General features: G+C 48.6%; 1 protein-coding gene across 1 annotated transcript in view; it reads left to right on the top strand.

Annotated features, from left to right (window-relative positions):
* ATRN (attractin) overlaps positions 1 to 4411 on the top strand; it is an 81980-nt gene extending 77569 nt beyond the window's left edge. The window contains exons 28-29 of the mRNA XM_072126344.1: positions 1656 to 1770; positions 3102 to 4411. Coding sequence (XP_071982445.1) covers positions 1656 to 1770; positions 3102 to 3226 — 240 coding nt within the window. The 3' untranslated portion in view covers positions 3227 to 4411. The remainder of the gene's footprint in view (positions 1 to 1655; positions 1771 to 3101) is intronic.
* The last annotated feature ends 19127 nt before the right edge of the window (positions 4412 to 23538 follow it).

The following is a 23538-nucleotide window of genomic DNA, read 5'->3' as shown; positions in this document are numbered from 1 at the left end:
TGTTTTGCCTTTTACGCAGCGCTGCACAGAACTTGCCAAATCAGTCCCTGTCCCCAATGGGGCTCACAATCTATTCACCCTACCGGTATGTTTTTGGAGCGAGGGAGGAAACCGGAGGACCTGGAGGAAACCCACGCAAACACGGAGAGAATATACAAACTCTTTGCAGATGTTGACCTTGGGACTTAAACCCAGGTCCCCAGCGCTGCAAGACTGTAGTTCAAACCTCTGAGCCACCTATGAAAAACCTGAGAGATTGCACAATATAAGGAACATGATCGTAATTTTATATTCCGAGCAACAAATTCCACATAGGGAAAAAAAAAATGCTTAGTCTACATGACTTTTTTTTTTCCAAATCGCATTCACTTTAATGTTGCAGTATTACCCTACGGATTTCCACGCGTAAAATCTGCGGGATTCACCAGATGTGAAAATCTGCATGAAAGTAACGCAACACAAATTCGGCAGGTGTCTCCTTGCACTGGGTGCAGAATTTCATGCAGATTTTTCTGCATAACAATCCACAACGTCACCCGGCCTACTGGAGACATGGGTGACGGACCTCTATAATAGATACATTTATAGATCGATCTCCATATTACCGTATATACTCGAGTATAAGCCGAGACCCCTAATCTTACCCCCAAAACCTGTAAAAATCTATATTTTTTAACTCGAGTATAAGCCGAGTTTGTGTTTTCGGCACATTTTTTTGTGCTGAAAAACTAGGCTTATACTCGAGTATATATGGCAATTACTTTTGAGAACATGGAAAAAGAAAAATTTTGTAAAAATTGTCCCCCCCCCCCCCCCCCTTAATTCACTTCTGGGTTTCGCGTCCCTTTAAAAGGCAAACGCTGACGAATGACGGCACATCTGTGCCATAAGCGCGGGGAATGGCGGCCCGTAACGTGTAAATCTATACGATGGGGGAAGATTGAGAGCCCTATAAAGCCGTCACAGTAACGAAGCTTCTGCTGTGTTATAAAAAATAAAAAAAAACTGGAGACAAATTAGCCGCAATGTGATCGCTGTTATTGAAAATAAAACCGGGCGGAGGGGGGGGGGGGGGGTGCAGACTCCTTTTTTATGCCGCTGGGTCATAAAACACTAATTTGCATGACGCTGGATGTTAATTCATTAATAGAGCGATGGCGGAGTAATGGAGGACATAAATAGCGCCGCCCGTGATTTATCCCACTGACATTTGCTTTTTCCATTAAGACTTTAAATCGTATAATGGCGCCTGTAGGATCCGCCCCCACACGCCGGGGACGCTATTTATCCGCTATTAATTACCACCGGGTCTCCTGTCCAACACTACCATGTAAATACTGATACATTGTATCCAGGAATAATCCAGGGGGGGTCTACAATAACATTTGGAATTTCTCCATCGGAATGTTGGTCACAATTGTGACTGATTTTACTTCACCTGCGCTGATACATTGTAGCAAACCAGGTTTGTATTGATTCAGTCTTTATGGATCAGTTACCGTAGGCTTCATGGCTTCCATCCACTCAGTGCACCCCGACTGTAAACCAGAATATTCCCTAGTCACTGACAGCAAGCAGAAGTCTGGAGAGAAGTGTAAAGATTTTATTAGTTCCAATTATCTAGACTCTTCTTCTTTTCCCCTGTTTCTCTTTAGACTGTTCCCAAGCCGATCGCCCTGGAGCCGTGTTGTGGTAACAAAGCAGCCGTGCTCTCCATATTTGTGCGACTGCCACGTGGTTTAGGAGGGATCCCACCTCCAGGACAATCTGGTAAGTGGTAGGTTGTAGTGTTCCCCCTGCTCCATATATTATATATTACTTATCCTGTACTGATCCTGAGTTACATCCTGTATTATATCCCAGAGCTGCACTCACTATTCTGCTGCTGGTGCAGTCACTGTGTACATACATGACATTACTTATCCTGTACTGATCCTGAGTTACATCATGTATTATACCCCAGAGCTGCACTCACTATTCTGCTGCTGGTGCAGTCACTGTGTACATACATGACATTACTTATCCTGTACTGATCCTGAGTTACATCCTGTATTATATCCCAGAGCTGCACTCACTATTCTGCTGCTGGTGCAGTCACTGTGTACATACATGACATTACTTATCCTGTACTGATCCTGAGTTACATCCTGTATTATACTCCAGAGCTGCACTCACTATTCTGCTGCTGGTGCAGTCACTGTGTACATACATGACATTACTTATCCTGTACTGATCCTGAGTTACATCCTGTATTATACACCAGAGCTGCACTCACTATTCTGCTGCTGGTGCAGTCACTGTGTACATACATGACATTACTTATACTGTACTGATCCTGAGTTACATCCTGTATTATATCCCAGAGCTGCACTCACTATTCTGCTGCTGGTGCAGTCACTCTGCACATACATGACATTACTTATCCTGTACTGATCCTGAGTTACATCCTGTATTATACTCCAGAGCTGCACTCACTATTCTGCTGCTGGTGCAGTCACTGTGTACATGCATGACATTACTTATCCTGTACTGATCCTGAGTTACATCCTGTATTATACCCCAGAGCTGCACTCACTATTCTGCTGCTGGTGCAGTCACTGTGTACATACATGACATTACTTATCCTGTACTGATCCTGAGTTACATCCTGTATTATACCCCAGAGCTGCACTCACTATTCTGCTGCTGGTGCAGTCACTGTGTACATACATGACATTACTTATCCTGTACTGATCCTGAGTTACATCCTGTATTATACCCCAGAGCTGCACTCACTATTCTGCTGCTGGTGCAGTCACTGTGTACATACATGACATTACTTATCCTGTACTGATCCTGAGTTACATCCTGTATTATACCCCAGAGCTGCACTCACTATTCTGCTGCTGGTGCAGTCACTGTGTACATACATGACATTACTTATCCTGTACTGATCCTGAGTTACATCCTGTATTATACTCCAGAGCTGCACTCACTATTCTGCTGCTGGTGCAGTCACTGTGTACATACATGACATTACTTATCCTGTACTTAATCTGAGTTACATCCTGTATTATACCTCAGAGCTGCACTCACTATTCTGCTTCCTGTCTCTTGTGTAGGTCTAGCGGTGGCCAGCGCTTTGGTGGACATCTCACAACAGTTTCCATTAGCATATAAAGAGAAATCTGGACAAGTGCGAAACCGGAAGCACCAGCCCCCCGCACAGCCCGGTACTTGTATTTGACGTTGGACTCGCCCAGTTTAGGAGATGTGAACACTAATAATGCTGGAGGAATGGCGGCTTCTACCATGGAGAGACTCGTCAGGGGTTTTGCCGGTTCCCTGGGGATCTCGCCTCCTCTCCCCACATGTGCATGGGTTCTGTTCACTTTTCATGGAGGATTTTTTTTTTTTTTTAATTTTATTTTTCATCCTGAGGACTGGAAGACAAAACCTTAACTTATTTTCACACATGAGACTAGTTGCTGCCTGCGCTCAGGGTCCTGGTCCATCATTTCCACAAGTTTCTTCTCCATATTTTGTAATTTTTTTTTTTTTTTTAAGGTTTTATTTACCGACTTTGGAGGAAACGTTTTGTGACTCCCAGCAACTTTTACAGAGACATTCCCATAAAAATGTAGGGGGGGGGGGGGGGGGACTCCAGACACAAGTGTTTCACGTGGAGCCAACATGTTGAGGACCTTCAGAGGTCCATCTATGGTCTACAGACACCGATCAGTGGTGGTCTAGGTCTCAGAAGACTCATAGGTTCCTTCAGTCTCTGGGCGTGGCTTGGAATTTTGATTTATTTAATAAGACTTTTTTTACGTGCCGGATTTGTGGGAATTCTTGACAGAGAGGATGTGACTGCGTAGGAGATGTTTGTGACCCCTCCACGTTTTGGATGTGCAGGTCAACATGGACGGACTTACAAGCACACGTTCTTCCTCCCGGGGACAAGGGATTTCCGCCAACCCCGGGGAACTTGTTGGTGCGCGATGATGGAGGCGGAGCTAGTATTCACTGGGAACTTTGTAATGGTTACAGCCGCACCTTCATTTCATACTTGTACACAACCTACCAATAATGGACATGCTACCGAAAGCAATAGCTCCCCCCAGAGGATACCTGTATATCTGTACAAAGGAAAACACAAGAAATTAAGGGTGTTGATGACAAGGTGCTAACTTCAAAGACACTTTGCTTTCCCTCAAATATATTTATTTTTGTGCTTGTCTGAATCGGTAAAGCCGCACCGCCACCCCCCCCCCCCTCCCTGGTCTGGTTTTGAGATCAGGGGCTCAGGAGGAGGCGGGGACTGTGTTTTGATGCATTTAAAAAAAAAAAAAATTCCCCTTTTAGGCTGGAAAACAAAAGCTTCTAAATAACATGTCCAAATCCTTTTAAAAATGTCACCGTTGTATCGCACGTAGTCATTAAAATTAATTATTTTGTACATGTTTTATCGCCTCAAAGACAAAATTACTACTTGATACGTGATGAGAGTGTCCGAATGTTACAAAGTCTTGTGAAGTTATAATGGGGTGAGAAGGGCCGTGCTCCTCTGGTTGCTCTCGCCCCCCCGGCCCGTGCTCCTCTGGTTGCTCTCGCCCCCCCGGCCCGCGCTCCTCTGGTTGCTCTCGCCCCCCGGCCCGTGCTCCTCTGGTTGCTCTCGCCCCCCGGCCCGTGCTCCTCTGGTTGCTCTCGCCCCCCCGGCCCGTGCTCCTCTGGTTGCTCTCGCCCCCCCGGCCCGTGCTCCTCTGGTTGCTCTCGCCCACCCGGCCCGTGCTCCTCTGGTTGCTCTCGCCCCCCCGGCCCGTGCTCCTCTGGTTGCTCTCGCCCCCCCGGCCCGTGCTCCTCTGGTTGCTCTCGCCCCCCCGGCCCGTGCTCCTCTGGTTGCTCTCGCCCCCCGGCCCGTGCTCCTCTGGTTGCTCTCGCCCACCCGGCCCGTGCTCCTCTGGTTGCTCTCGCCCCCCCCGGCCCGTGCTCCTCTGGTTGCTCTCGCCCCCCCCGGCCCGTGCTCCTCTGGTTGCTCTCGCCCCCCCGGCCCGTGCTCCTCTGGTTGCTCTCGCCCCCCCGGCCCGTGCTCCTCTGGTTGCTCTGGCCCCCCCGGCCCGTGCTCCTCTGGTTGCTCTCGCCCCCCCCCGGCCCGTGCTCCTCTGGTTGCTCTCGCCCACCCGGCCCGTGCTCCTCTGGTTGCTCTCGCCCACCCGGCCCGTGCTCCTCTGGTTGCTCTCGCCCACCCGGCCCGTGCTCCTCTGGTTGCTCTCGCCCCCCCGGCCCGTGCTCCTCTGGTTGCTCTCGCCCACCCGGCCCGTGCTCCTCTGGTTGCTCTCGCCCCCCCCGGCCCGTGCTCCTCTGGTTGCTCTCGCCCCCCCCGGCCCGTGCTCCTCTGGTTGTTCTCGCCCCCCCGGCCCGTGCTCCTCTGGTTGCTCTCGCCCCCCCCGGCCCGTGCTCCTCTGGTTGCTCTCGCCCACCCGGCCCGTGCTCCTCTGGTTGCTCTCGCCCTCCGGCCCGTGCTCCTCTGGTTGCTCTCGCCCCCCCGGCCCGTGCTCCTCTGGTTGCTCTCGCCCCCCCGGCCCGTGCTCCTCTGGTTGCTCTCGCCCCCCCCGGCCCGTGCTCCTCTGGTTGCTCTCGCCCCCCCGGCCCGTGCTCCTCTGGTTGCTCTCGCCCCCCCCGGCCCGCGCTCCCCTGGTTGCTCTCGCCCCCCCTGGCCCGCGCTCCTCTGGTTGCTCTCGCCCCCCCGGCCCGCGCCCCTCTGGTTGCTCTCGCCCCCCCGGCCCGCGCCCCTCTGGTTGCTCTCGCCCCCCCGGCCCGCGCCCCTCTGGTTGCTCTCGCCCCCCCGGCCCGTGCTCCTCTGGTTGCTCTCGCCCCCCGGCCCGTGCTCCTCTGGTTGCTCTCGCCCCCCCGGCCCGTGCTCCTCTGGTTGCTCTCGCCCCCCCGGCCCGTGCTCCTCTGGTTGCTCTCGCCCCCCCGGCCCGTGCTCCTCTGGTTGCTCTCGCCCCCCCCGGCCCGTGCTCCTCTGGTTGCTCTCGCCCCCCCCGGCCCGTGCTCCTCTGGTTGCTCTCGCCCCCCCGGCCCGCGCACCTCTGGTTGCTCTCGCCCCCCGGCCCGCGCTCCCTGTGTGTTTTTGCGTCTAGCTGTTTGTGGTAACTGAGATACAAGTAGCATCATATCTCGACCTTCTGTGACATTACGTGAGGGATCTGCAACAAAGATATCCGATTATTTCTAGGCCTAAAAGTTGACAATGTCTGCAGTATACAGGAATCCCCTGCAGATAAGGTGCTGCCACTGTAAATATTGATCACTCACTCACAATCTACATTGTGATCCCTTCTTATATTGGTCATCACGGTCAATTATCGGAGATCTGGTAAAGCTGAATGTTCATAGTGATGCTGCTTGGTGGAATAGTCCGGTTACGGAACGATTAGTTGTGAAAAGATTGAGACAACACATTTGTCCTTGAAACTTCAAATAACCTTGTGAAGAGCCAGGAACTTTTCCTTTTTGAAGAACATCTTTCCAGATTTGATTATGAGCTGATGGACCTTCTCCTGGTTGACGAAGAACAACTATCCAGTCTTCGTTATACGATTTACCCTCCTGATCTGAAGAAGAGCTCGTTCTGATGTCGAAGTGCATTGTCCTGGCCTTTAACCGAAATTCACTGATATACTGAATCTTGTCATGTTTGCCCCTTTTACACCTACTAAGCACCACTCTGGACACCCAGCTTTCCAAGACCTTCTACAATTGGTTATAGTTGACCCTACAAGATTAATTAACATGGTGTTAACGTTGTCGGTTATCTGTCATACTCACAGATAAGTAATAATGCAATCTGTTTTTTTAAATTGCATCCATAACATTCTTCTTTCACCACAGGGGGTTGAACCAATGTTTTCGGTCTACTGTAGAGATTGCTACAGGAGAATCTGCTGCAGCAGCCGTGCACAGCACTATGGGGAGTAGCAGAAGACACAGAGTTTGTAAGCAGATCTTGATAAATTAGGATGGAAGAGATTGTTAATAGGAAGCGTTAGGGGAGTAGATACTTTAGATATTTTATATGGGAAGTGTTCTGGCTGGAAGAAGCTGCCATTGTGGTCTGGGCCAGATGGAAGATAAAGGGAAAATTACGGTAAATCAATCGGAGAAAGTCACCAAATTTAACAGGTTTTTTTAAGCATTGATTAGGGGGTTTGGTGATATGGATTTTACATTGGGCCCAACAACTGTAAGGTAAACCTATGGTAGTTATACTTACATGTGGGCATGGTGCGGTGGTGTACAGTATTTTTCGGACTATAAGGTGCACAGGAGTATAAGGCGCACCATCAATAAATGCCGGCTAAAACATCTAGGTTTATATATAAGGCGCACCAGATTATAAGGATGAATGACCAGCAGGTGGCAGACCTGTGCACAGTGCAAGGCAGCTGTTGTCTGTAAGTATAGTTCATATATAAGGCGCACTGGACTATAAGGCGCACCTTTTGATTTCTGAGAAAATCAAAGGATTTTTAGTGCGTCTTATAGTCTGGTAATCTAATCCATCCATCCATGACTGATCATATACTATTTATACATGTGAGTGTTATACTGCACAGCTAAAACTGGCCAAGGATTATTAAGTCCTATCTGGACTGATATGGGCCATGAACCCCAAAACGTACTCTTTGATAGAGAGACCCATGTACTAGAGGACAGATAATTTCCATATTTCCTATGGATTATTTCCTGTATAATAAGCCTCTGTGTCCCCTCTATGAGAACCCGTCTCCCCCCCGTACGTTATCTTCAAATAACTTCTAACAATTTTTGCTCTTCTGTTCCGTCCACTTTATGACTTCTAATTCTGTAAGTGCCTTTCCCTCTGGTGAACTTCACGTCCTGAGCGGAGGCAGCGCGGCCGCTTAGCCGCAGGTTTCAGCCGCCACATCCATCCCGCTGTGACTTCTCACACGGGGAGTTTTGAAGTGTAAATGGGAAGGTTTTAGCATTTTCCTTGTATTTGAGTTCAGTTTCTTTGTGTAGTTTTTTTTCTCTTAGCTGCCAGTTCTGTCTCTTCCTCCAGAACACATTAAAGAAATAGGCAAGACTGTTTCATCCTAGAAGATGGCGAATGCTGAGACTTTTAGTTCCTTATCAGCTGATGGATTCGCTAATTGTCTGACATACAATACCGAAGTATTATGTATAGACTGATACTTCTTATTTACAGTACTGTACTCTGAATGTTTACTATGGAAGATGCGTCCTTACTGGTTATTGTAATCCTATTCAGTGTGATTATTATAATACTGCCCCCTGGGTACAAGAATACATCTACTATAATCCCGCCCCCAAGGGAACAAGAATACATCTACTATAATCCCGCCCCCAAGGGAACAAGAATACATCTACTATAATCCCGCCCCCAAGGGAACAAGAATACACCTACTATAATCCCGCCCCCGGGGTACAAAATTATAACTACTATAACCCCTCCCCAGGATAGGAGAAAAAACCTACTATAAACCCGCCCCCTGGGCATGAGAATACACCTACTATAATCCCACCCTGGGATAGGAGAATACACCTACTATAACTCCGCCCCCGGGGTACGAGAAAACACCTACAGTCATGGCCATAAGTTTTGAGAATGACACAAATATTATATCTTCACGTGATCTCTTGCCCTCTGGTTTGTCAGATGTTTTTATCACATACAGAAATACAAGTGCAATCATATTATGGGGAACAGAAGCTTTTATTGGCAGTGAGGAGGAGTTACTGCAGCGAGTCAGTATCTGCAGGACCTCTCCTTCTTCTTCAGGACCTCTGCAATGCTCCCTGGCAGCTCTCACTCACCTTCTGGAGCTAATCCTGACTGATCGCCGTCCATTCCTGCACAATCACTGCTGCATTGTGTCACAATTTGTTGGTTTTTGTTTGTCCACCCGTCTCTTGATGATTGACCACAAGTTCTCAATGGGATTAAGATCTGGGGAGTTTCCATACCATGGACCCAAAATCTCTATGTTTTGTTCCCTGAGCCATTTAGTTATCACCTTTGCTTTATGGCAGGTGCTCCATCATGCTGGAGAAGGCATTGCTCATCACCATCTGCTCCTGGAGGGTTGGGAGAAGTTGTTCTTGGAGGACATTCTGGTCCCATTCTTTATTCATGGAGGTGTTTTTAGGCCGATTCCCTTGGCTGAGAAGCCGCCCCCCACACATGAATTGCTGCAGGAGGCTTTACAGGTGCAGGAGACAAGACTGGTGGTATCTCTCATCTTGTCTTCTCCCAACAATCGGAAAGGGGATTCATCAGATAGAATGACTTTCCCCCAGTCCTCAGCAGTCCACTCCCTGTACCTTCTGCAGAATATCAGTCTGTCCCTGATGGTTTTCTGGAGAGAAGCGGCTTCTGTGCTGCCCTCCTGGACACCAGGCCTTGCTCCAGGAGTCTCCGCAGTGTCACAGTGCGTGCAGATGCCTCACACCTGCCTGCTGCCATTCCTGAGCAAGCTCTGCACTGCTGGTAGCCCAATCCCGAAGCTGAAACACTTTTAAGAGATGGTCCTGGCACTTTCTGGTCCTTCTTGGGAGCCCTGGAGCCTTTTTGGCAGCAATGGAACCTCTCTCCTTGAATTCCTTGATGATGCGATAGATTGGTGACTGAGGTGCCATCTTTCTAGCTGCGATACTCTTCCCTGGCCAGTTTTGTGCAGTGCAATGATGACTGCACATGTTTCTTTAGAGATAACCATGGTTAACAGAAGAGAAACAATGATGCCAAGCACCAGCCTCCTTGTAAAGTGTCCAGTGGTGTGATTCTTACTTAATCATGACAGATTGATCTCCAGTCCTGTCCTCATCAGCACCCGCACCTGTGTTACTGGAGACATCACTGACACCATGACTGTACTATCATCCCGCCCTGGGGTACGGGAATACACCCTACTAGGTCTAAAGAAGAGGAATGAATCCCCTTTATATCTACTGTATTCTGGAATTGTATGTACAGTTGAAACCAGTAGTTTCTATACACTATATAAAATAACACGCATGATGTTTTTCTCACTATTTGACATGAAATCAGAATAAATTTTTCCCGTTTTAGGATAATAAGAACCAAAGATATTTATATTTGCCAAATTCCAGAATAATGAGAGAGAGAATTTCATGAGGCATTTTTATTACTTTGTGCAGTCGTAGGTTTCCATACATTGCATTAGTATTTGGTATCGTTACACTTTATGACTCCTTGCAGAAGCTTCTCACAATAGTTGCTAAGAATTTGGGCCCCTTCCTCTGATAGAATTGGTGTATCTGTGCCTTGTTTGTAGCTGTCCTGCCGGCACTCGCCTTTTCATCTTTGCCCATGAATTCTAACTAGGACTGAGATCAGGACTTTATGATGGACAATCAAAAAGTTTGACTTTGTTTTTTTGTAGCTTCGGGTCCATTGGAAGATCCATTTGCATCTATTCTGTTTCCCATCCTGTTTGCAGTTGTATATAATTGTTTGTACAGATGAACAAAACACCTTTGGGTTTTTGGAAATTGCACCCAAGGATAAACCAGATTTGTGCAAGACCAATATTCTTTTCCTGATATCTTTTCTCCTTTTACTTTAATCTTTCCTACGACTACACAAAGCACCAGTGCGTTTCAGGGGTGCCTTCAAATACATCCATTGTGTGTGTCTCTTATTAACTCAGATGTTGCCAATAAACACATCAGAAGCTTCCAAAGACATGACATCATCATATGAGCCTATCCAAATTGTGTAAAGGCATAGTATTCTTAGTGCATGTAAACTTTTGACTTGTCATTAAAACACCTTAACACCCGGAATTTGGCAAATATAAATCAATTTGTTACCCACATTTTATATCAGATAAATATAGTGTATTTACACTACTTGTTTCAATTGTACGACCAACAAGTGATCACAGGCTCTACGAAACGGCTCATCCCTCTGTGACATGCCCAGCGTCCTGTTACCCACCCTCTGTGCACCAACAAAGGTTTGTGAAGTCTTCATATGGGTAAGTACCATGTTTCTTTCTACGATATGTTACCCTATAGACTGCCCTACTCTATAGAGACTGTCCACCACAAGACTGGTATACAGCCATCCTGCCTTTCGGCTCTCTATTAGTAACCTTGTGTAGAAAGTGCCGCCGCAGCCTCTTCCTATTTGTATGACCAACAATATCACACATGGGTCTGCAATGTGGCTTTTCCTGAAAATGGAGGATGATCCTCAAACACACAGATGGAAGATCGTGTATCTGCCTCTTCCAGGTGCTTGGGTATTGTGGCCAGATTCATACATTTACCCCTGTAAAGTATCACCTTCCTGCAGAGGCAAACTGGTAGGACATTTTGAGAGATGATCTGTCGAAAGTCAAGGGTGGTTCCTAATAGGGCAAATTAACATGGGCTGATTCTTACGTCTTCGTCGTTCATCCAGGGTCTACTACACAATGGCCGCCTACTCACGTTCCTCTGTCTTCTGTCCTGAATTCTCTCCGCACTTTCTCCGTGTAGTTATCTGTAAATGTCTTATTTGTGTTTGAAGCGCCTGCTCCCATCCTGACACGGCCAATGAACTTCTAGAAAGTTTTCCTCCGTCGAGTGTATATCTTGCCCCCTCCCCCTTCCCCACTGGAGCGCCTCTAATCATAGCTCCACGTCTGGAAAGCCTTTCCGAATGCCAGGGACTTTTCTATTTAATTCCTCGGCCGCCTTTCCCCGGGAGCCGCTTTATATGTCAAGATTTGCACATGATTTATGATTTGCCATTTGCTTTTATAAACCGTCCTATGATTAAAACCAAGAAGACGAGACTTGTTTGTCACATTGTGGCTTCCACGCCATGCGTCTTCCTGTCCCTTTGTATCATCGGCCTGACAACCGCCAATCTCCAGCCATGATATTGTGACACCAGAGGTCGGGGGATTACAATCCCCTTCCACATTACTGAGCTGAAGAATGAGGTCCAGCCTCTTCCCCGACCTCTCGCTCTTCTAGTGTCTTCTCATGCTTAAAACCAAGAGCCCCGGCAGCGCACCCCTCTGTGCACTGTAATTAAGATGTGCCAAGTATCATATGATAACTGCTGAGTATTTACCACTGAGCTCGCCCAAGGAACTTGGATTTCTTCTCGAAGTCAGTGCCAGGGAATAAGGAAGAGTTTCCGTTTTGATTATAACTTGGTTGACCTTGGTGGAAGCATCTGATGACCTTTAGCTGCCCGCACCCCAGATACATTGAGAGGCAGAAGCCTCTTGAGGCATCCGTCAGTGCCAGAGGGGCAGGGATTTAATCATACGCCGACGCACAATAAATCTCCCTCCAAGGGTGTATAATATGGCACCAGCGTGTATCATCATACATCCAGAGGCCTCTGTTTCTGGTGGTACTTTAGGCTAGTGGTACTTCCGTATTACATGGTGAAACTGCTCATCTCTTAATTGGTCCTCACCAGTGTGTGTCCTCTGGTGGAGAGATAAGTACTTTCTACAGTGGAAAAGGAGCCACATCTTACGTGATCGGAATAGTTCTGAAACTGAACTGACCCAATACTGCACAATGGAAAAGCAACCACTAAAAGTGGCCAATCCTCTCCCCCTCCTGAGGGTGGCTACTGCTCGATGCACGTAAGACGTGTTGAAGTCTTGCTGGTAACTCGTAACTTTTTGTTACCTTTTAACCTATTTACAGTATGTCAAAATTTTGGGAATAGTAAATGCTCCCCTCCAGAATGTATTCAGTGCAGTCTCCAGTCTGCTGATACCTGGGAGGTGAGAAACTTCACAAATCACAATGTATATTCATTTCATTAGTGATTCCATTTAGAGCAGTCAAAACCTCTAGAAATTGAGTTTTTGGGACCAACATACTATAGAGCACATACAATGCAATCTCTGTATACTATGCCGCACAGGAGAGTTGGCACAACCTCTGGATACTACTCTGCACAGAAGTGCCGCAGCAAACTCCATCTACTATGCTGTGCAGGAGAGATGACACAACCTCCATATACCACATCCTCATACCACGACTCTCAGGAGAGACGGCGCACACTCCACATACCCTGCCTTTCGGGAGAGACGCCGCACACTCTGTATACCACGCCTTTCGGGAGAGACGCCGCACACTCTGTATACCACGCCTCACAGGAGACAATGCACACTCCGTATACCACCCTGCACAGGAGAGTATACACACACTCCGTATACTATGCTTTGCAGGAGAGACTATGCCTCCTCTGTATACCATGCTACTCAGGAGAGTCCATGCCCCCTAATATACCACACTATGCAGCAGCGACGGTGAATCCTTTTGTACATAAAGAAATTACTACAGAAAAATACAGTTTTTTTCTTTTTTTTCTTTTTTTAACAAAAATAACCTCCAGATCAAGTAAATTGCTTCCACTTTGACTTTCTACTCTTGGATATGGATCTGCAGTTTCTTAGTCGGGGGAAGTCGCTGCAGCCTTTGTATAGTGAATGGTAATGATAATGCTGTGAAATCTCTGCTCTTCTTATAGATCTTCTGTAATGTTCCAATGAGATTTAATGTTAATTACAGAGTAAAGAAATAATGAAAGGCGGCAGATGAAAGCTCTGATCAGATAACATACTGCGCCTTTATTTACTGTGCACGCCGATGCACCCGCTTTCTTTTGTTTATTACCGGCCCAATATTTCTTCTTGTATTTTTAGTAAATTTTACATGATTTGTTTGTAATGAACTTATTAATTTGCATTACATTCTAACGACTCTGCATAATGCCGCTCGCTCTAGTGCTGACTCATCAGATGAAGTATGAAGCCACTGATCCCTCACATGAAACATCGAGACCCAACCATCAAACAATGTCTGTACAATCCAACAAGGAACAAAATCAAAAGGCAGGAATTCCTTTATTCCCTATGGAAAAACAATCCCGAATAGAACGGATATGACCTCAAGCTTTTGCTTAATTACCACCTTCTAGGATGTGAGACATCATTAACGATGCCACTTCCATCAACTTCAACTCGTTACATCCTTTAAGTGGTGCCCCACTAATTCTGATGTAGTTGGAAGTTCTTCTCTAGCTTCTAGTTCCCAAGTCTGAGTCTTTACTGTCAGATGGGTGGATCCAAGCTTTAAACTAGCACCTCCCATCTGACAGAGAACTAAATTATCATTTTGGGTACTGAAACTCTGCCAATTTGGTTCTCTGTCAGACGGGAGCAGTTTCGGACTGAGGTTCCTTGTGTTCCATCGTTATCGCCCACAAATCTCTACTCGCCCTAACGTGATTTTCTTCTGCTAGCCTGTATTGAGTTACTGCCTGGCACCACTGACACCACCAAATCTTAACATTTTAGGGTAATGTACTGGCTCTACACTGGCATTGTCAATATAAACCAGTCTGCTTGCAGAATTGGGTATATGGGTTACTGTGGTGGTGCCCTTACGTGGGACATGATATGGCCTTACAGACCTCATATCTAGCACTCTTTCGTAGATCCGAGGCATTCTTGGGCCAGTTGTGATCGGATGGTCATTGTTGGAGCTTTCTTTTTAGGTACTACCTTCTCTGAAGTACATGGACACTTATTTGGGTGGTGGCGTTTTGCTACCCCTCCTATATCAACCTGGTTTATTACTGGGTCATACTGATGGGCTGGCTCAGTGCACGGTACATCTCACCCTTGTGTTTGCTCTTGTGAAATGGTCAAAATGGTGGATCCTACCCTGAAGATTGTAGGGGATGGTTTGTCTAATTGCCCCTACCTAGGTCAATGTCAAAGGATTGGCCAACAGTTTGGATTGGTGACAGGTCCTCTTTACTTCATTGAAATGGGGAAGGTTTCTGTTCCAGTGAGCCACCTCTCAGCCAAAGACAGAATCCTTTACCTCTTTCACCAATGTTCATAAAGAGAACCTTTCATCATCTCCTCTCACTTAATGGGGCAGATTTACTTACCCAGTCCTGTCGCGATCCTGCGGTGCGTTGTCTGACGAGGATTCGAGTCCGGTGTGATTCACTAAGATCCTGCACGTGTCGCTGCTGCGCCGAGGTCCGCCGGAGTTCACCTTCTTCTTCCTGGTGCATGTGAGTGCTTGATCTTGCAACACAGATCCTTTTTTAAATTCCTTGGTTCTTCCGGATCCGTCGGGTTGTCGGACGTCCCGACCCTCGATTTCTGACGTGTGCAAGCCGGCGCCGATGGGCCAAAATCTGATCGCGGGAATCGTCGGAAAACCCGACGAAAATGCGTCCAACGGACCCTTAGTATATCAGCCCCATTGTCTTTGCTACACTGATTCCAGAATTTTTCTCCGGCTCCCACTGTTTCCGAATTACCCCATAGGTAATGGGTCAGGAGCAGTCATCTGGTGGCGGTCCTGTCTCCTGTGCGCCGGCTTCTTGCACGCCTCATGTTTGCTCTGTTCTCACGCAGTCTCGCCTATAAGCTTCACCCCTGTTAGAGGAGATAATACGCTGCATTAACTCGGAATTCATTTCCATGTATATCCTTACGAAGCCGCCTTAATGAGTGTTTACTTAGCTACACTTAGCTTCTTTCTCACCAGGCTGAAGCGAGAATGACAGGAAAGGAGAAGTGGCGCTTTTACACGAGCAGCGTGACATGTTCCCGAGTCTCCAGACAAGATAAATGTATGGCGAGATGTGAATCCTGAACAAAAACCAAAACAGGAGGTGACCTCTGCCGCCGTGTCCCAGGCTGCTATCATTTACAGGCCACCAAAAAGCAATAAGAGGCTTTCTTCAGAGAAATAAGTGTCGCCTTCCTGTCTTGAAATGTTTCATTTACTGTGACAGAAAATTGTAATTTCGGGTTGTGTGTCCGGTGGGACAGAATTAAAAACACGGCCTGGGAATGATAGCTTCTGCGTCGTCCTCGAAAATGGAACAAGTTATAGATGCAGCCGGTAAGAAAAAAACCTAAAGGAAAATCTGTCAAGACTGAGAAATATATCTTCTTACTTGTGACATGAATGCTTTATCTCCTGACCTTGGCCGGGCTTCAGCTGGTAGGACATGCTGGACATGGGCCCTGGTGCTGAACCTTAGGGATGGGGCAACAAGTCCTCAGAAGACGCAAAGTTTCCTCAGCTGTGGAGGCATCTTTTGGGCTTCCAGCAAGCAAGTAAACCTCAAGCCTACCAGCAGACACCACTAGATCTCTAAATTCTAAATGAGCATTTATAGACTATAAATATGGAGCACTCTGTCGAAAAAGTAGGGTATAAGCGTTACTCTGATGGTGCTCTCAATGGGGCATGGTCTGACCTTGAAGACCCCATATCTAAACTTCCCAACAGGCAGCCAATAGGATTTAAGGAGTTCTTTATCCAGTTGTGATTACATGGATACTGTGAAGGTCTCATTGATCAGATTCTACCTCCTCTTCAGTCCTCATGTACCAGCGGTATGCTCCATGGGGTTGGCTAGGTGTTGCCTTGTTTACCCCTCTTAAATCAACCTGATTTGTTACTGGGTGGAAAACCTCATGGGAGTCGGGCCTATAATACAAGGAGGCCATTTATTGCCCAAAGCAGTTCCCATGATCCCCTTTATGGAACTTCAGTCCTATGTACTCTTTTTTTTTTTTTTTTTTTTTTTTTGACACTCATAGTTCAGCCCCGTCAGGGTTATCCAGAAAGCTATCCAGGGTTTCTGGAAAGCCCTACTAAGTTTGCGATACTTTCAGCTAGTGCACCCTGCGTAGAACTTTGCAGCTGGCACTGTATACATTTTGATACTGAGCATTATACAATAGGTCTATTCGCGATTGTGCACATGAGACCTAAGTAATTTTTTGGATCCTCCAATGTGTTGCTGATGCCAACGGCGTCTGAAGAGGGACAGAAGTTTTCAGTATGGTTCTCAGAAAAACAAGATCTAATCGAGACACCATTGATCCCTTTACACAGAAGAGCAGATGTAGGGTTCCTCCCCAGCCGCTCGCCTCCGTTCCCATTGAAGGAAATGATTGTAGTGGAACATGTCGCTATGACTTCCTTCCATCTTTCTCTTCCTTGCTGACGTCCCACTGGGAAGGTTTCTTTCTGAAGCTGCTATGTTCTGCTTTCACTGATATATTGTACCTTGTGTTACGAGCTCAGAACACAAAGTAACGACTGATATGCTGGAGAAGAAAGCCCTTCTCAGGCATCTGTCTTCCTCCTCTTCACAAACACTACAATTCCAGATGTGCACAGTTTGTCTAAGCTCAGCAAATGCTCCCGTCTGGCTTCAAGAGCATCAATTCAACGTCTCTCAGGAAACCAAATTTCCCTTTCATCCCGTTTCAATTGGATTAGACATCTGCTTTTATTTCGAGTTCTTTCAGAGGCCCAGGTGGATTCATCCTCCTCGCTCTCCCTTCTCTCCAGCTCGGCGTCGGCAGCCGAGAGATCGCACACAGCGATGAGGTTAGGGAGGTTGTCTTTCTGTGTGGTCATTCTGGAAGATCGATTATGGGACCTTATGGGCAACAAAAAGTTTAAAGGGGAGAAGATCGTGACCTCCTTTTATTTTTAAAAAGAATATGGGCTCTAAACATTTAGCGGTATAGTCGATGTGCTGGAGTCTTGGAGATGTTGTCTTGACTCATCGATTGTCAAGGTTGGTGGAACATCTGCCAATTCTTCATGCGGCAAAGTGAAATCTTCCTATAAATCCACAATGGACTTTGTAACCCACAGTCTTATTTCCGCTATGAGACAATGCAGAAACACAGGACACATCACTCCTGTAGAGGGCCCCTTGGCCTTTCGAGATCTGAGCACCAGGAGCTACTACAATTCCCTTGGTCCATTGAATGTGCAATCTTCTTGGCTACGGTATTACATAGACCCTATATAGTTAGTCATAAAAAGGGCACAGCCCTGTCCAATCAACCAAAGGCTAAAGCTATTGCAAGCCTGCATAGATACAGATCACCATGGTATGATAGGAGCCTGCATCCCATTGACCACCCCAGATGCTTCCAGCATGGCCAATTTTTGGATAAAATACTGAAACTGAAATGTTAAGGTTTAAGTCCAGTTGCAAGGCCAAATATTAGACTGCAGTGAGGGGTAGAATACAATGCGTTGTACCCCCAGCTGTGCTCCACGACCCCCTCCCGATAGTTACCGCTCTTCTTTGATACAAAGTGATGTTATGTATATTATCTGTGATGCCTCCCCCCTCCTGCAGGGGCAGTATCTCCATAGGAGGCTCTATGAACACTGCTATCAGTTGTAATCGTCTCCAAGTTTCCCTCTGCGCCATCATAAATAATAAAACTTTCCTCTGCCCCAAGATATTTTTCTCTTAGATTCCTGCTACAAGAAGAAAAAAAAAAACGCTGAGTAATTAAATGTGCCGGCTCCATTCATGGGACTGAATAGAAATACTCATCTTAGATAATACTGAATATTTGTACCAGCGCAGAGCGCTCTGCAGTTTTTCTGTACCATATTTTAAGGGTTTGTCTGAGATTAGACAAAAATCTTGTAGACGCCGGGGAAGGATGTTACTCAGGATCAGTACAGGATAAGTAATGTCATGTATGTACACAGTGACTGCACCAGCAGCAGAATAGTGACTGCAGCTCTGGAGTATAATACAGGATGTAACTCAGGATCAGTACAGGATAAGTAATGTCATGTATGTACACAGTGACTGCACCAGCAGCAGAATAGTGACTGCAGCTCTGGGGTATAATACAGGATGTAACTCAGGATCAGTACAGGATAAGTAATGTCATGTATGTACACAGTGACTGCACCACCAGCAGAATAGTGCGTGCAATCTCATTCTGCTGTGTGCTACTGAAGGGTGTGGCTGTGTGCTGCTGAGCTCCTGCACCACCTGGTGGAAGACCAATCCACCCAGGCCTGCTCTCTCCTCCCCAGGGAGGGAGTGGGTTCTGTGGGATGAATCCTGCAGGAAAATCCCAGGCTCCTGTCTCCCGGACCAGGCCGGCGGGGGGCAGGAGAAGCCAGTTACCGGCCAAATCGGAGGGTGTAAGAAGATCTGCCCGGAGCCAAGGACGCAGCGATGTGACCTCGGCTGCCACCCCCAAGACCCAGGGAAGCCGCAAGGTCTCCGGAACACAGAAGATCAAGGCAAGTGACATCAGCCTGAGTGCTCCTCCTGGAAAGCTGGATGTATGTGCGGGAAAGCTGGGTGGTTCAGCTGGAAAGCTGGGTGCTCACGGAGGTGTGCAAAAAGCATGGGGTGATCTTAAGGCCCGGGAGTCTGCTACCATCTATGGCTCCCGGATTGCTGAGCACCTCCGTGAGTACGAGGAAGCTGGAAAAGCGCTGAGGAGGCTCCAGGAGGAGATAAGGGAGACCTTGGCCCTAGCGGGGGTGGCTACGCAGAGAAAGAAAAAGTCTGATCTACTTACCACCATAGACAGACTAAAAGCCGAGGTCACCGCTCTGCAGGAGAAGCGACATCTTATCCGCGAGCACAGCGGTCCGTTCCGTGAAAAGTTGGAGAATGATGCCCGGTTTGATGACATGCGCCAGGAGCAGTTAAGAAAACTGAAGGGGCTTCAGATCCAGGCGGATGATGGCGATGATGAGGAGGATGAGGAAGACCTGCCGTGTCCGTCTGGTGGCCTGCACCAACACCAGCAGGCCTCGCACGACAGGCTGCCTGCGGAGCAAGCGCCATTACCATCAGGCTGCGGCTCTGCCAACCTGGAGGAGGAAAGTGATGACAGCGGCCAGGGGGGGGGCGCTAATGGCTCAGATACGTCAGCTTGAGTCTCCAGTTCACCTCCAGAACTTTTCCTTTGGTGATGATATCCCGAGTGACGACCAAAAGAGGAAGAAGACGAGACCCAAGAAGACCAAGGCGTCTCAGGAGGTGAATCTGGTGTTTCGTCCCCTCCCTGTTTCCTCCGGGCGGGCAGCAGTGTCAGCCTGTCGTGTAGGCCCCGTAACCCAGCCCAGCACGAATCCTGCAGTGGACTCGGTGCCAGGGTGCGGGGAGAGTGCAAAGCCACGTTCCATCATGGCGCAGAGCACCAGCCTTGTTTGCAGTAGCAAGGATGGTGCAGGGAAGGCATCGACCGAAAGGCCGGACAGTAAGGGCGATCCAGCAGGTCCTGGTACTGTGCGCTGCCCCCCAGTGGGAGGGGGGGGTGGCCCAGTGCCAGGGGCAGTGGCGGTGGCTCCTGTGGCCCCTAGCACTGTGGCTGCATCTAGCTCCGGTGAGCAGCGGCAGTGTGATGGGGCTGCTGGGGCTTGTGGTGCGGCGCCTCCCAAGCATCCCGAACAGCCTGCAGAGAAAGGCGCAGGAAAAGTGTTGTTTTGCATTGGATCATCAGACCCTGGAGAGGGCACAAAAAGACTGTCCGGAGTCTGCAAGGGCAAGTGGCCTCTTGCATCCAGCGAGCAGCAGAGCAGAAATATTAAAAAAACTACTGGACAACAAGGGGTTAATGCCAATGAGGCAGAGGGCACCTTTAAGATCGGGGTTGGAGCTGCCTCTTCTCAGGCTGTATCAGCTATGGAGGTGGCTCTACCCCCAGTGCCCAGTGACGCCGAGGCAACCCCAGGTCCTCCTGGCCCAGCTGGTGTGAGTGATGCAAGGAAGCGAGGCAGTAATGCACATAGTGTGGTGAATGTGGGAGTGGTGAATGGTGCTGAGGGGGGTGATCCTGTTGTGCGTGCTGGACCTTCTGCACCCCCAGTGGTGGCCGCTCCCATAAGGAGCTATGCGAGTGTCACTGCTGGGGCAAGTGGGGTTAACTCCTTGTCTCCTGGCTCTGGGAACAGCGTTTTGCAAAGGCGTCTTCTGGAGGCTCTCAGGAGAGGGGAAAAGTCAATCACTGTAGAGGGGAGAGATGTTGATCTGTCCTTCTGGACAGACAGGCATGGCCTGGCAGCCTTCCAAGAGAAAAGGGGGGGAGAGACTGTATGGTCTTTACCCACAACTGGGCCCGGAGCTTCCCGTAGGAATGTGGTTCGTCTTCGCTGGAGGGGCAGTGACGCATGCCCACCCAGGTCAAGGGTGGTGGAGCTCCTCCTGAAGATGAACTTCAGGGCTAGTGACATCTTTGCCCTGATACATCCTTATGGTACTCCGGAGTTCGATGTCAGCTTTGTTCGGCCGGAGGGCTTAGAGCTCTTCTGGTCAAATTATGAGCTGGCAAAGAACGAGCCCGCATGGCGAGACTTTGCTGTGCAAGCAGTGTCTCGCCAAAACGCAGTCAAGAAGGTGACCGTTTTGACCCGTAACGAGTCACTTTCTTGCATGGACATCATGACTTGGCTCAGTCGTTATGGTGAGGTTGTACAGGTACCTCAGAAAAACCGCGATGAATTTGGCATTTGGTCTGGAGCCTGGACCTTCATGATGAAGTTGAAGTGTTCAGGCGGCACAGTCGCCCACATTCCTTCTTCAGCCTTTCTTGGACGGACAGAATCCTGATTTTCTACCAGGGGCAGCCGAAGGTCTGTCACAGGTGCGGTGACCCCACACACTTTAGCGCCAGCTGCCAAGTGCAGAAGTGCGCTTTGTGTGGTGGGCTAGGTCATCTCGCTGCATCCTGTAAGGACATTAGGTGTAACCTGTGTGGTGAGCTCGGTCACCCTTTCAGCCGTTGTCCTCGCTCCTTTGCCAATGCGGTTGTGACCCCAGTGGAGGAGAGCCATGAGGTTGCTTCTGCTGGGGAAGGTACCAGCAGAGGTGGAGGAGCTGAGGGGCCTGTGAAGAAAAGCAAGAATAAGTCACCTTCTCAGTTGAGGCGGCTTGAAGCCAGACAAAAAGGGAGAGAACTGGGGAAGCCTCAGGTTGCTGGGGTGACCCTGGGTCCTTCCTCAGAGGCTGGTCTTGCTACTGAGGCCCTGAGGGATGATGAGTTGGATGAGGAGGTCAGGAGGATGGAGCGCGAGAAAGGTGCCATGTCCTCCACGTCCTCCCATTATGAAAGTATGGATGAGGATAACAGGATTTGGCTAGAAAATAAGCGCAAGCAGAAAAAGAAAAAGCGCGGCGCATCTAAGGTACCTAAGGAAGGGAAAACTTCCTCCCCTCTGGTTGAGCTTTCCAACCGGTTCCTCACCCTCGATGAGATCGCCTCCTCGGAAGGAGAGGCTGAGGGTGGGGTTCTGGAGGTGGCGGCGGAGCAGCCTGTAGGGGGCGCCGAGTCTCTATCCTCTGGGGAAGCTGGGTCCTCAGAGTGGGAGACTGACTCAGAGTCAGGAGACAAGGACGAAGGAGAGGGTGGTCCGGGTGGGTCCTTGGGGTCCAATAATAACATGGACACCACAATTTCATTAAAAAGAAGTTGCCCTAAATCTGATGGGAAAAAAGAAAGGGGATCATCGTCAGAGGAGAGTCGGGGGAGGGGAAGCAATAAGAAAAAAGCCGTTTAACTCAATCACTCATGATGGCGGCACCCACTCCGTTGACGCTGGCGTCCATTAATGTCGCCAGCATTAAGTCTGATGCGGCTAGATTTGCAGCCTTTGATTTTCTCGGCCGTGTTGAAGCCGACATTTTATTTTTGCAGGAGACCAGGTTGCCAGATTTGGCGGCCGTGTTTAAAGCTAAGAGGGAATGGAGACACGGGCCTTCCTATTGGTCTCTTGCGGCCGAGCCGTATAGCGGAGTGGCGGTCCTCTTTACCGCACCGGTAGAATGCCGACGAGTTATTGAGTTAGAAATGGGGAGGTGCCTGATCCTGGATGTCCTCATGAAGGGACAAGAACTTCGCCTAATTAATATCTATGGTCCCCAGTCCAAGTGGGACAGGAAGTGTCTCTTTATGAGGATCAAGCCCTACCTTTTTACTAGTCGGCAGGTGGTCTTTGGAGGGGACTTCAATGCTGTCACGAGGTCCCAGGATAGGGGAGGTTCCAGAGACAAGCTGACTTATGATAGCGTCGCTCTTAATAGCATAGCCAGTGAGGCTCGCCTGGTGGATGTCCACATCCGGCACACCCCAGGCCACGCGGGGTTCACCTATTATAGGGGTAGCTGTAGGTCTAGAATAGACAGGTTTTATTTAAAGGAGGAAGCCATTTCTTCAGCAGTGTCCGTTGTTGAGGTGGAGTTCTCCGACCACTGTCTAATTTTGTTTTCTCTGAATGTTACAGAGACCCCCCGGATGGGAAGAGGCTACTGGAAGCTCAATTCGTCTCTCCTGGAAGAAGCGGAGATCAGACAATCCTTTGAGGACTTTCTTCAGAGCCAGGTACCATTGCTGGGCCTTTGTAGCAGTAAGTCAGAGTGGTGGGAGATGCTCAAGAAAAGGGTGGTGAGATTCTTCCGCCAGCTCTCGAGCCTCAGGAGCCTGGACAGGTACCGCCTGTATCAGGGCCTGAGGAGGAAACTCGAGCATCTCGTCTCGACTGGAGGTAGTCGTGAGGACATCTCCAGAGTGAAGTCCTTGCTGAAGAGGTGTCAGTACGATAGACACGCATCTTTGGTTTTTGAGAGGGATTACGGGAAATACCGCTCGCCCGACCCTTACAGAAACTGCAAGATGTCAGTGAATGGTAAAGTTGTCACAG

The sequence above is a fragment of the Engystomops pustulosus genome, chromosome 1, assembly GCF_040894005.1.
Source record: "Engystomops pustulosus chromosome 1, aEngPut4.maternal, whole genome shotgun sequence".
NCBI lineage: Eukaryota > Metazoa > Chordata > Amphibia > Anura > Leptodactylidae > Engystomops > Engystomops pustulosus.
Note: the sequence above shows the minus strand (reverse complement) of the source record. Positions and strands in the feature narration are given on the sequence as shown.